This window comes from Haematobia irritans, chromosome 4 (genome assembly GCF_050003625.1).
Source record: "Haematobia irritans isolate KBUSLIRL chromosome 4, ASM5000362v1, whole genome shotgun sequence".
In the NCBI taxonomy this organism is placed as follows: domain Eukaryota; kingdom Metazoa; phylum Arthropoda; class Insecta; order Diptera; family Muscidae; genus Haematobia; species Haematobia irritans.
Window position 1 is genome coordinate 11,894,886 of NC_134400.1, and position 12,742 is coordinate 11,907,627.

The 12,742-nt window shown below is 25.3% G+C and overlaps 1 protein-coding gene across 8 annotated transcripts in view; it reads left to right on the top strand.

Moving 5' to 3' along the window:
• Positions 1-12,742, top strand: part of SPoCk (secretory pathway calcium atpase) — a 256,319-nt gene that overhangs the window by 194,018 nt on the left and 49,559 nt on the right. For 3 of the 8 annotated variants that reach the window (XM_075305465.1, XM_075305466.1, XM_075305468.1), the window contains exon 2: positions 1,295-1,461. The exons of 2 other annotated variants lie outside the window; for them this stretch is intronic. In XM_075305465.1, coding sequence (XP_075161580.1) covers positions 1,408-1,461 — 54 coding nt within the window. In that variant the 5' untranslated portion in view covers positions 1,295-1,407. Of the gene's footprint in view, positions 1-151; positions 277-1,294; positions 1,462-12,742 lie in introns of those variants that run through there. 3 more of the 8 variants (XM_075305467.1, XM_075305469.1, XM_075305470.1) reach the window with 3 other exon arrangements.

Consider the following 12,742-nt stretch of genomic DNA (forward strand, 5'->3'; position numbering starts at 1 on the left):
AACAAAAGCAAGAGCGAGCAGCAACTCTGTAAATAATGCAGGCTATCGGCGTCACAATGAGTGGTGACGTCACAATATCAACATTTTTAATTTAACAGAAGGCAGTAAAATGAGAACGAGAAAGAGAGATACAAAAGATCGACCGCCATAAGCCAATAAAAGATCCCAAGAACCACCATATGACGAATACAACGTTTTTAATATAAATTTATTAAAGTATTCTCAACATCAAGTCATATGTAAAAAATCAACACTTCGATCTACATTACACACCGGGTAAACACGAAGCTATAAAATAAAGTTTGTGATTGTGATTGTCGCATTGTTGGCGGTGAAAGTGTTTTGCTTAAGAGAAGAATGATAGTGGGGCGGCAATATTGAATTTGCACACACATAACAACAAAAAAAAATCAATGTTTATTTGTGTTTTGTTGTTGTTTAATAGCTTTCCTTATAAATAAAAGATCAAGAAGTATGAAAGTTAGTGAACTAGGTTTTTATTATTAATGAAGGTGGTGGTGGTCCCGTCTCGTCTCGTCACAAAGACAAAATCCTCTTTTAGGAATATGAATATGAGTATCTGTCTGTCGCGACATGTCGGCCTGCTACGAGTAATCGAAATAAATGCGATTCTGGCGGTTAATGCAACCATAGCGTGACTTGCAGCAGAGCCAACCAAACAAAAAAAATTGATATAAAAATTACCTACTATCGTTTGAACTGGAGGAAACAGCACAATACAAATTACAATTTACAAATAATTGCAATAATTTATGGAACAATAAATAAACTAAGTGGTTTCGATGACAGTGACCGACAAGTAGCTGTTTTTATTTCTCTCCCTCTTATTTTTGCTCCAGCAATTGCCGACTAGCATTAGTTCGGTGGCTGACACACATATAAGCTTATCATCGCAAGCAAAAGTAACGTGATACGAATTTTCAATTCCCATATCTTACGAGTCTCACCTCCTCCTCAAGTTCTAGTTCAAATTGTCGGGGGCAATCAATTTTGTGTGTGTTTTTTTTATATTTTTTTTTTTCGAAACTGACAATGATATTTAATTTTCATTTTTAATCTATGGATGACTTCAAGTCCATCATATAAGTAACAAAAAAATAAATAAATTTTAAACTTTTATTGATAACGTATTTCGTAATTTGAATGTTCTTTTTGTCCGCTTATACGTCATAACGCGCCATTATCTTTTACGTCAAATTTCGCTCATACTACACCATGATTTGATTCAGAAGATAGTGGCTAAAAGTGATTTTTATATTTCCTCCATATACAGTGAAAAGTGTTAAATTATCTCATAAATTTATGATTTCATCATCGAATATTAATTATTTTTAGAAGATAAAAAATAAACAAAAATAAAACTACTTAAAATAAAATATCATCATAATGAATGGCAAAACGCCTTCCATGACAGCTTTAATGGTGTACCAAGATGACGATGTAAGTAACTACAAAAAAAGTTATTTTAAAATTGATAATTATACCCTGAAGAAAAGTAATAACATATTACATTCGACAGTAGATACCCCACCCATAAGGTGTGACTTTAAGGATTGATAATTAAGCGAATTTAGTGATTTCCTGATTATTTTTATACAAAATTTTGTCAACATTTTATTTCTATAGAAAATTTTAACAAAAATTTATTTCTATAGAAAATTTTGTCAAAATTTTGTTTCTATAGAAAATTTTGTCATAATTTTATCTGTATAGAAAATTTTGTCAACATTTCATTTCCATAGAAAATTTTAACAATATTTTATTTACCTAGAAAATTTTGCCAAAATTTTGGCAGATAAAATTATGACAAAATTTTCTATAGAAACAAAATTTTGACAAAATTTTCTATAGAAATAAATTTTTGTTAAAATTTTCTATAGAAATAAAATGTTGACAAAATTTTGTATAAAAATAATCAGGAAATCACTAAATAGAAAATGTTGTCAAAGTTTTATTTTTATACAAAATTTTAAATCAATAGAAAATTTAAACAAAAATTTATTTCTATAGAAATTTTTTTTTCTATATAAAATTTTTTTCAAAATTTTATCACAATAGAAAATTTTGTCAAAAATTTTTTTCCATAGAAAATTTTGTCCAAAATTTTATTTCTATAGAAAAATTTGTCACAATTTTGTTTCTATAGAAAATTTTGTTAAAATTTTATTTCTATAGAAAAATTTCTATACAACATTTTTTGCATATAAAATTTAGTCAAAATTTTATTTCTATCATAATTTTATCTGTATAGAAAATTTTGTCACAATTTTGTTTCCATAGAAAATTTTATCAAAATTTTATTCCTATAGCAAATTTTGTCAAAATTTTATTTCCATAGAAAATTTTAACAAAATTTTGTTTCCATAGAAAATTTTAACAACATTTTGTTTCCATAGAAAATTTTAACACAAATTTCTATAGAAAATTTTGTCAAAATTTTAATTCTATAGAAAAATTTGTCAAAAGTTTATCTGTATAGAAAATTTTGTCAACAGTTTATTTCCATAGAAAATTTTGCCAAAATTTTATTTTCATAGAAAATGTTGTTAAAGTTTTTTTTTTTACAAAATTTTAAATCAATAGAAAATTTGAACAAAAATTTATTTCTATAGGAAATTTTGTTTCTATATAAAATTTTGTCAAAATTTTATCTCAATAGAAAATTTTGTCAACATTTTATTTATATAGAAATTTTTGTCCAAAAGTTTTTTTCCATAGAAAATTTTGTCCAAAATTTTATTTCTATAGAAAAATTTGTCAAAATGTTGTTTCTATAGAAAATTTTGTCAAAATTTTATTTCTATCGAAAAATTTCTATGCAACATTTTTTTGCATATAAAATTTTGTCAACATTTTATTTCTATAGAAAATTTTGTCACAATTTTGTTTCCATAGAAAATTTTATCAAAATTTTATTCCTATAGCAAATTTTGTCAAAATTTTATTTGCATAGAAAATTTTAACAAAATTTTGTTTCCATAGACAATATTAACAAAATTTTGTTTCCATACAAAATTTTAACAAAATTTTGTTTCCATTGACAATTTTAACAAAATTTTGTTTCCATAAATTTTGTTTCTATCATAATTTTATCTCTATAGAAAATTTAACAATACTTTATTTCCCTAGAAAAATTTGCCAAAATTTTATTTTCATAGAAAACTTTGTCAAAGTTTTATTTTTATAAAAACAATTTGTCAAAATTTTATTTCAATAGAAAATTTTAACAAAAATTTATTTCCATAGAAAATTTGTCAAAAATTTTATTTCCATAGAAAATTTTGTCACAATTTTGTTTCCATAGAAAATTTTATCAAAATTTTATTCCTATAGCAAATTTTGTCAAAATTTTATTTCCATAGAAAATTTTAACAAAATTTTGTTTCTATAGAAAATTTTAACAAAATTTTATTTCCATAGAAAATTTTAACAAAATTTTGTTTCCATAGACAATTTTAACAAAATTTTGTTTCCATAAAAAATTTTAACAAAATTTTATTTCCATAGAAAATTTTGTCAAAATTTTGTTTCTATCATAATTTTATCTCTATAGAAAATTTTGTCAAAAATTTTGTTTCTATGAGATGGGAAAAGTGATCAGAATTTATATGAAGCCATTATTTTTATAACTAAATAAATCTGGGTCATAAACATTGTTGCTCTTTTAATATATATAAGATTTTTTATATGTTATATGACACTCTCAGAATGAAGCCAAGCTATCTATCTAAATATTTTAAATTTATATAAAATCCCATCAAGTGTAACAGTGATGTCTTTGAAAACTTGATTATTTTATTGATAAACCATAAACCCACAATGAAAGAAAAAAAATAGAATAGAACGTAAATTATATATAATTAATGCAAAAGTTAACGTTTAGCCACACTGTGCTTTTATTGAGCCAACTCTTTTAAGTAATTCTACACGAGAATTTTATTTTAAATGAAATATTTCTCGCTCATTGTATTCAAACACAAATATTCAATCCACTTAAATGGATTTTATTCAAATATTTGTCTTGAAGATTCATTGCGAATTTATCGATTGCTGGGGCTTTTTTGTTTTCATTTCATTCACCTATTTTTGTTTTTGCCTTGTTGATTGATAAGACCAATCAACCAGCAACAAACTCTGGCTATATAAATAAAGTTTTTTTTTTGTTTTTGCTTGGCCAAGAGGCGGCAATGAAGATAGGCTTCTATTTTGCCAAGTGTTTAAATGGGTGGCAAGAAAATATGTAAATTTTATTCAAGAGAAATATTTTAGGCATTTCTTTACAATCGTTAATGGTTGAGGTTAGTGAACTTCAATATGGGGAAAAATACAGATGCAAGCCCTTTAGAATAAATTTAGTTTGTATAAGGCACACGGCTTAGTTTTTGCACAGTGGGCCCAACAATAAAAATATATTGAAAAAGTGTTTTCAATCCGCCGTTAAGTGTAGCCTTATGCGCCTTGCATACTATAAGTTTATCCGGACGACAGTACTTGTGTCGAACATATCCCATATATTGGCCACATTATAAGTTAAGTCCGAAGGCATAATCGATACTGCTGCATGTTTATGGAATCGTTAACACATTTACCGAATATTTAGTCATCAACGAATTGTCGAATCGATTGGACACACTGTAAGATTCTTTACAAACACAGACATTCCGTCCGGAAAAACTTATAGTCTGTAAGACGCATTAGCTTATCTCACTACCGACGCAGTTGCCATAAGAATGTCTTACGAATATTTTAAAAATTTTCATGACCAAAGAAAAATCGTGAATGCCCATGAAGAAATCCGAGACCATTCCGTTTTGGTTTTGTTCCATTTCAATTTATTACCGTCCTTTCACGATTTTGGAAGGTAATTTTTTCTAATAGTGTAGTTAATCATCTCTCGATAGCACTCTCCATTACACGTAATTACTTTTCGAAAATTAGAGGGTTCAATGACCCCGCAGGACCCTAAACCACATCAGACTATGACGCGTTGAGGATGGAGAGGCTTCTCAGCAACAGCATTTACGGTTTCCCAGTTTCGCTTGCAACAATTTTGTTTGGTGACTTAGCCATCGAGGAAATGAGCCTAAAAAAGGCATAAACATTGTAGCTACCGAAATTCCGGGTGATCAACCATAACTCATCTTGGAATTCAAAATTGAATTTAAAAAAAAAAAAAAAAAAAAACAACAAATATTGAAAAACGACTTCAAATAATCGACAACTGATTTTTATCTAAAAAATTTAAAATCGATTTTTTGCAAAAATATCGAAAATCTAATTTTTGTCAAAAAAAAAATCGAAAATTGATTTTTTTTGACTTTTTGTGAAGAAGGTAGAAAATCGACTTTCATAAATCATGACGTTTTTCGAATTTATATGAAAGAATCGAAAATAAAATTTTTATCAAAAAAACAAATGAAAATTTATTTTTTATCGAATAAAAATCGAAAGTGATTTTTTTATCCAAAAATCGATAGTAGAATTTTTATAACAAAAATCGAAATTCGACTGTTTGTCAAGAAGGGGAAAATGGTCTTTTTAACTAAAATCGATGTCAATTTTTTGTACTCATAAAAAATCGAAAATCTAATTTTTATAAAAAAAAAATTGAAAATCGAATTATACAAATATCGGAAATCAAATTTTTATTAAGCAATTCAAAAATAGAATTTTATATCAACAAATCGAAAATCGATTTTTTCATAAAAAAAATTGAAATTCGACTTTTTGTCAAGAAGGTGGGAAATCGAATTTGTGAACTAAAGTCGATGCCTATTTTTTGTAATCATAAAGCTTCACTATTCGATTAAGGAATTTTTATAAAAAAATCTAATTTTTATCAAAAAATTCGAACATCGAATTTTTATCATAGAAACCGAAAATCGACTTTTTGTCAAGAAGGTGTTTTATTAAAAAAACGATAATCGTTTTTTTGTTTAAAAATCGGAAATCGAATTTTTCTAATTTTTATCAAAAAAAAAATGACTTTTTATCAAATAAATTGAAAATCGATTTTTTATCAAAAAAAAAATCGAAAATTAGCTTTATATTAGAGGTGTGCACGTGACACGAAATTGTCGTGACTCACGAAAATTTTCACGCTCATGGCAACGGCGTGAGTGTGCGTGATCGTGATTAACAAACCAAAATGTCGTGCGTGAGCGTGAGTCACGAAAATATTATCTCCGTGAGTGTGCGTGAGTAAAGGTTTACGCTCACGAAAATAATCCCGCTCACCAACATAAAACGCTTAAGAGTTAAATTAATTTACAATATTAGTGACACCTGGGATGTTAAGAGTGAAATAACGCTCCCGATTTTAATAATGCTCATGTTTTCAGAGACGTCGTTAAGGTAAATTTGTTCGTGAGTCACGATATTTTTCATGAGTCACGATATTTTTCGTGAGTTACGACATTTTCGTGCGCGAGTACAAATTTTCTTTTCGTGAGTCCTACCAAACAATATCGTGCGTGAGTAAGATTTTTCCGTCGTGAGTGTGCGTGAGCGTGAGTAAAATATTACTCACGTACACACCTCTACTTTATATCAAAAAATCGCAAATGGACTTTCTATCGAAAAAATCTATAATTGACTTTTTGTTTAAAAATCGAAAATCTAATTTTTATTAAAAAAATCGAAAATACAATTGTTATCAAAAAAAACAAAATAACAAAATTTTTTTGTCAAAGAAATTTAGAATCGGTTTCTGCAAAAAAATCGAATTTTTATAAAATTGAAAGTCTACTTTTTTGAAATAAATAGAAAATCTAATTGTTGTCAAAAAAATCGAAAATTGATTTTTTATCAAAAAACTCGAAAATCGCCTTTTTATCAAAAAAGCGATAATCGATTTTTTGTTTAAAAATCGGAAATCGAATTTTTCTAATTTTTATCAAAAAAATCGGCTTTTTATAAAATAAATTGCAAATCGAATTTTTACCAAAAAAAAAAAATCGAAAATTAGCTTTATATCAAAAAATCGAAAATGCACTTTCTATCTAGATTTTTTCGATAATCGACTTTTTGTTTAACAAACGAAAATGGATTTTTTATAACAAAAATCGAAAATCCAATTTTTATTAAAAACATCGAAAATCCAATTTTTACCAAAAAAAATAAAATATCGAAACAGTTTTTTGTTAAACAAATTGAGAATCGGTTTCTGCAAAAAAAAAAATTGAATTTTTATTAAAAAAAAATTGAGAATCTACTTTTTTCAATTAAATAAATAGAAAATCTAATTTTCGTCAAAAAAAAAAAAGAAAATTGAAAATTGAAAAAAATCGAATTTTTCTAATTTTTATCAAAAAAATCGGCTTCTTATAAAATAAATTGCAAATCGAATTTTTACCAAAAAAAAATCGAAAATTAGCTTTATATCAAAAAATCGAAAATGCACTTTCTATCTAGATTTTTTCGATAATCGACTTTTTGTTTAAAAATCGAAAATCGAATTTTTCTAACAAAAATCGAAAATCCAATTTTTATTAAAAAAATCGAAAATCCAATTTTTATCAAAAAAATATCGAAAAATTTTTTTGTTAAAGAAATTGAGAATCGGTTTCGAATTTTTATAAAAAAAATTGAGAATCTATTTTTTTTTTTTTCAAATAAATAGAAATCTAATTTTTGTAAAAAAACCAAAATTGATTTTTTTATCAAAAACTCGAAAATCGACTATTTATCTAAAAAGCGATAATCGATTTTTTGTTTAAAAATCGGAAATCGAATTTTTCTAATTTTTATCAAGAAAAATCGACTTTTCATAAAATAAATTGAAAATCGAATTTTTATCAAAATAATCAAAAATTGACTTTTTATCAAAAAATCGAGTTTTTGTTAAAAAAAATCGAATTTTTATCAAAATAAATTAAAATCTACTTTTTGTAAAACAAATCTAAATTTCACTATAAAAAATTTTTATCAAAAAAACAAAATATCGAAAAAATTTTTTGTTAAAGAAATTGAAAATCGGTTTCTGCAAAAAAATCGAATTTTTATAAAAAAAATGAGAATCTATTTTTTTCAAATAAATAGAAATCTAATTTTTGTAAAAAAAAAACCAAAATTGATTTTTTTTTATCAAAAACTCGAAAATCGACTTTTTATCTAAAAAGCGATAATCGATTTTTTGTTTAAAAATCGGAAATCGAATTTTTCTAATTTTTATCAAGAAAAATCGACTTTTTATAAAATAAATTGAAAATCGAATTTTTATCAAAATAATCCAAAATTGACTTTTTATCAAAAAATCGAAAATGGAATTTTTATCAAAAAATCGATAATCGACTTTTTGTTAAAAAAAATCTAATTTTTATCAAAATAAATTAAAATCTACTTTTTGTAAAACAAATCTTAATTTCACTATAAAAAATCGAAAATCGATCGACATTTGTCTTATTCATAAAAAAATCGACTTTTTTCCAACTAAAGGAGATGTTGAATTTTTGTATTTTTTGAAATTCGAAAATCGATTTTGTTAAATGAAGTCGATGTCGATTTTTTGGAAACTTTACAATAGACTAATCGATTTTTTAAATCAGTTTATCAAATCGACTTTTGATATTGGTCAAAATCAAATAATTTACTTTTGTTGTTGGGTAAAATTTCATTGTGGTCAAAATTGGCATATCGATCTTTAACGAAAAGCTCGAATTTGAATTAAAAGAGGGATGTCATTTTTCTTTTTTTATATTGAAAATTGATCAAAACGTTGAGCGTCTTTGCGCCAGAAGTCGAATTTGTAATAATGGCAAAAATAGAAATACGAGTTTTCAAATTTTTAAAAAGTTGGGAAGTCAAAAAATGGAAAAATTTTTGAATTTTAGAAAAAGTGGAAAAAAGTGTAAATGTCGAGAAGCCAAAAAATAGTTTTTTTTTTTAATTTTTAAAAAAATTTGAAAAGTCTACATTTTTAAATTCTGAAAAAATTAAAAAAAAATAGAAATTGGAAAGTAGTAAATGCAAGATGTCATACCTAAATAGGGTATTGGTGTATTATTTTTCATCATTTTGTAAATTCAAAACGTAAAAAACAGACATCTAGACGCCCCTTCTTCATTTCGAAAATAAAATTTTTTTATAGATTCTCTATTTCATATTAATAATTAAAATTAACATCTGGTTGAGTCACAGCCATATTCTGGTTTATGTGGCTTGGCAAAATATCAGCATTTTAATAATACCAAAAGCATTTAGTAAATAAACAATTAAATTGTAAATTGCTGTGTTCAGAATTGAAATGTTATAATTACAGCAAAAAACAAAAAATATTAATAACATAAAACAAAACAAAAAAAAAAACAGCAAATGACTAAATACAGAAGTTAACAATGTTGGTGATTAAAGCTGAAAAAAAAAATATGTTGTATGCTTTGCCATATAAATCACTCTAAGTTCGGCTAATATACAAATATATGCGAAAAGGGGTCCTTATCTAAAGAGGAATTCGATGATTTTTTTTTTTTTAGTTTTTGTATATATGGTGATAATGTGGTGTTTAGATCCATGATGTACCCTCCCAAATTGTGATACTTTGGAACTCCATCACGAATAACCTTCGTTTTATTAAACCTCAGATGCAAATGGTTTTGGTGGCTGGTAGACAACATAATGAACTGTCAATAAAACATATGTATATAATGTAGGTGTGATTTCCAGCTATCAATAAATCTTGAAGTCAACTTTCCGTATGAGCAACGTCTGTTGGAGAGCAAGCAGTGTTGAAAATTCTTTTCAATTTTATTTTGAACAGAGAAAATTAGGATTTTTTTAATTTAAATTAAAATAATCGGAAATATTTAAAATAGTGGAATTGTTTTCTGTTAAGTTTGGTATATCCCGAACTCATATGGAACTTATAGACAATACTGACTATCTGAAGTCCTCAAAATCTTATCGCATTTTAGTTTTCAATTAGGTCCACATTTTGTTTTTTATCTTACACAAATTGAAAATCACAAAACATTTAATTAACTAAAACATTAGTGAAACACGGTTGGCAAGCACATAATGAAATTTTTTTCATTTCATGGTGAATTGTATTTGCTAAAGGAAATTGAATACTGAGGTCTTGCTCAGCCCCAACAATAAACAAACTCAGTAGACAGTAATGCTCCAGTTAATAGAGCAGAACCCCGACATAATGTGAAACTAAAGAAAATGATATGACATGCCATAATATCGGGGTATTTGATGACATGAAATGGTATGAAACTGAAGGTGATACATTTATGTTTACATCGAATTTTCATGGTGATTTGTTTGGGCGATTGGAAGTAAAGTAGAAAAATTCCATTAATATGGACGTCGTTGTTTTTATGAAGCAAGTTTTACCGCGGTAAATTTTAAAACAAACAAATACTTTCTCAACAATATCACATTATCAGTAATCATTTTTCTTAAATTTTCCTCCGTTTATTCAAATCAGAGCCTAAAAATATGCGATTTTTTTTCATATCCCGAAAGTATGCTGTACATTTTTCTTAAATAATTTTAAAGATTTTTTTCTATTCTAATAATAATTTGTCAGTTAGTAGACTTTTTTTTTGCAAAAATACTTTTTTTTGTCAAATCAGATTCTAAAAATATGCCACATTTTTATAATAGAACATAACTCCCCAAAAGTATAGACATAGTACATTTTATTAAATAATATTAAATTTTTTAAAGAAATTAAATTTTGACAAAATTTTCTATAAAAATAAAATTTTGCCAAAATTTCTATAGAAATAAAATTTTGCCACAATTTTTTATAGAAATAAAATTTTGTCAAAATTTTCTATTGAACTACAATTTTGACAAAATTGTCTATGGAAATTAAAGTATGGCAAAATTTCAATAGAAATAAAATTTTGACAAAATTTTCTATAGAAATAAAATTTTGACAAAATTTCTATAGAAATAAAATCCTAACAAAATTCTATCCCGATATAAAGTATTGACAAAATTTTCTCTAGGAATAAAACTTTCACAAAAAATATTTTGCCAAAATTTTCTATACAAATAAAATTTTGCCAAAATTTTCTATAGAAATAAAATTTTGACAAAACTTTCTGTAGAAAAAAAATTTGCCAAAATTTTCTATAAAAATAAAATTTTGCCAAAATTTTCTATAGAAAAAAAATTTTGCCAAAATTTTCTATAGAAATAAAATGTTGACAAAACTTTCTATAGAAATAAAATTTTGACAAACCTTTCTATAGAAATAAAATATTGACAACATTTTCTATAGATATAAAATGTTGACAAAATTTTCTATAGAAATAAAATGTTGACAAAATGTTCTATAGAAATAAAATGTTGACAAAATTTTCTATAAAAATAAAATATTGACAAAATTTTCTATAGATATAAAATGTTGACAAAATTTTCTATAGAAATAAAATGTTGACAAAATTTTCTATAGAAATAAAATTTTGACAAAATTTTCTATAGAAATAAAATGTTGACAAAATTTTCTATAAAAATAAAATGTTGACAACATTTTCTATGGAAATAAAATTTTGACAAAATTTTCTATAGAAATAAAATTTTGACAAAATTTTCTATAGAAATAAAATTTTGACAAAATTTTTTTATGGAAAAAAATTTTGACAAAATTTTCTATAGCAATAAAATTTTGACAAAATTTCTATAGAAATAAAATTTTGACCAAATTTTCTATAGAAATAAAATGTTGACAAAATTTTCTATAGAAATAAAATTTTGACAAAATTTTCTATAGAAATAAAATGTTGACCAAATTTTCTATTGAAATAAATTTTCTAGAGAAATAAACTTTTGATAAAATTTTCTATGGGAATAAAATTTTGACCAAATTTTCTACACAGATAAAATTTTGAAAAAAAATATTCTTCTATTCTATTTTGACAAAATTTTCTATAGGAATATACGCCTGCGTGTATTCAAATGTGTGTGTATTACATACAGTTATTTTACCATGTCAGCTAGGAGATTTTTTTTTTTCAATATCCCTTTTTTAATTTAGTCAGACCCTAAATATATGCATCATTTTTTTTAATAATTCATATAGTTTGCAGTATATTTTATTAAACAATTTTAGATAAGTTATACTTCCAGAAATATACCACGTTTTCATAATAGCTCATGGCTGCCAGAAAGTATGCAGTACATTTTATTAAAAAATGTTTGAGATTTTTTTCCAAAAGATGACTGTATGCAGTCTAATTTTTGTGTATTACCTAAAGGTATATCACCTTGCCAGTTAGTAGTTGGATTTTAAATTTTCCACTTCTCATCAAATATGATCCTGAAAATATGTCACATTTTTGTAGTAAATCATAAATACCCAATAGTTTGCAGTATATTTCATTGACCCTCTAATGCCCCAATTTTTTTGCCAGCTGATTAAATTTTCTTGGTTAACGACACGAAAGCAAGAAAAGTAAACAATTTATACGGTAAAGTTCAGTATATGCTGCAAAGCCTCTTGAACAGTTTCAACAAAGTTTGCTTTTTATTTTACTCATTTTTGGTTGTCTTAAGGTGTGTTTTACTAAAAATTTCCTTATTAAGTGGAACCCGCCTAAAGGCGGGCTTGGGCAGTAGAGGGTTAAACAATTTTAAATAATTCTTTAATTCCTTAACTAATTTCTTATTTCCTCCAAATCGGATCCTAAACATATGCCACATTTTCATAGTAGATTAAAGCTGCCCCATAGTATGCAGTACATTTCAGAAAACGTATATGAAGAGT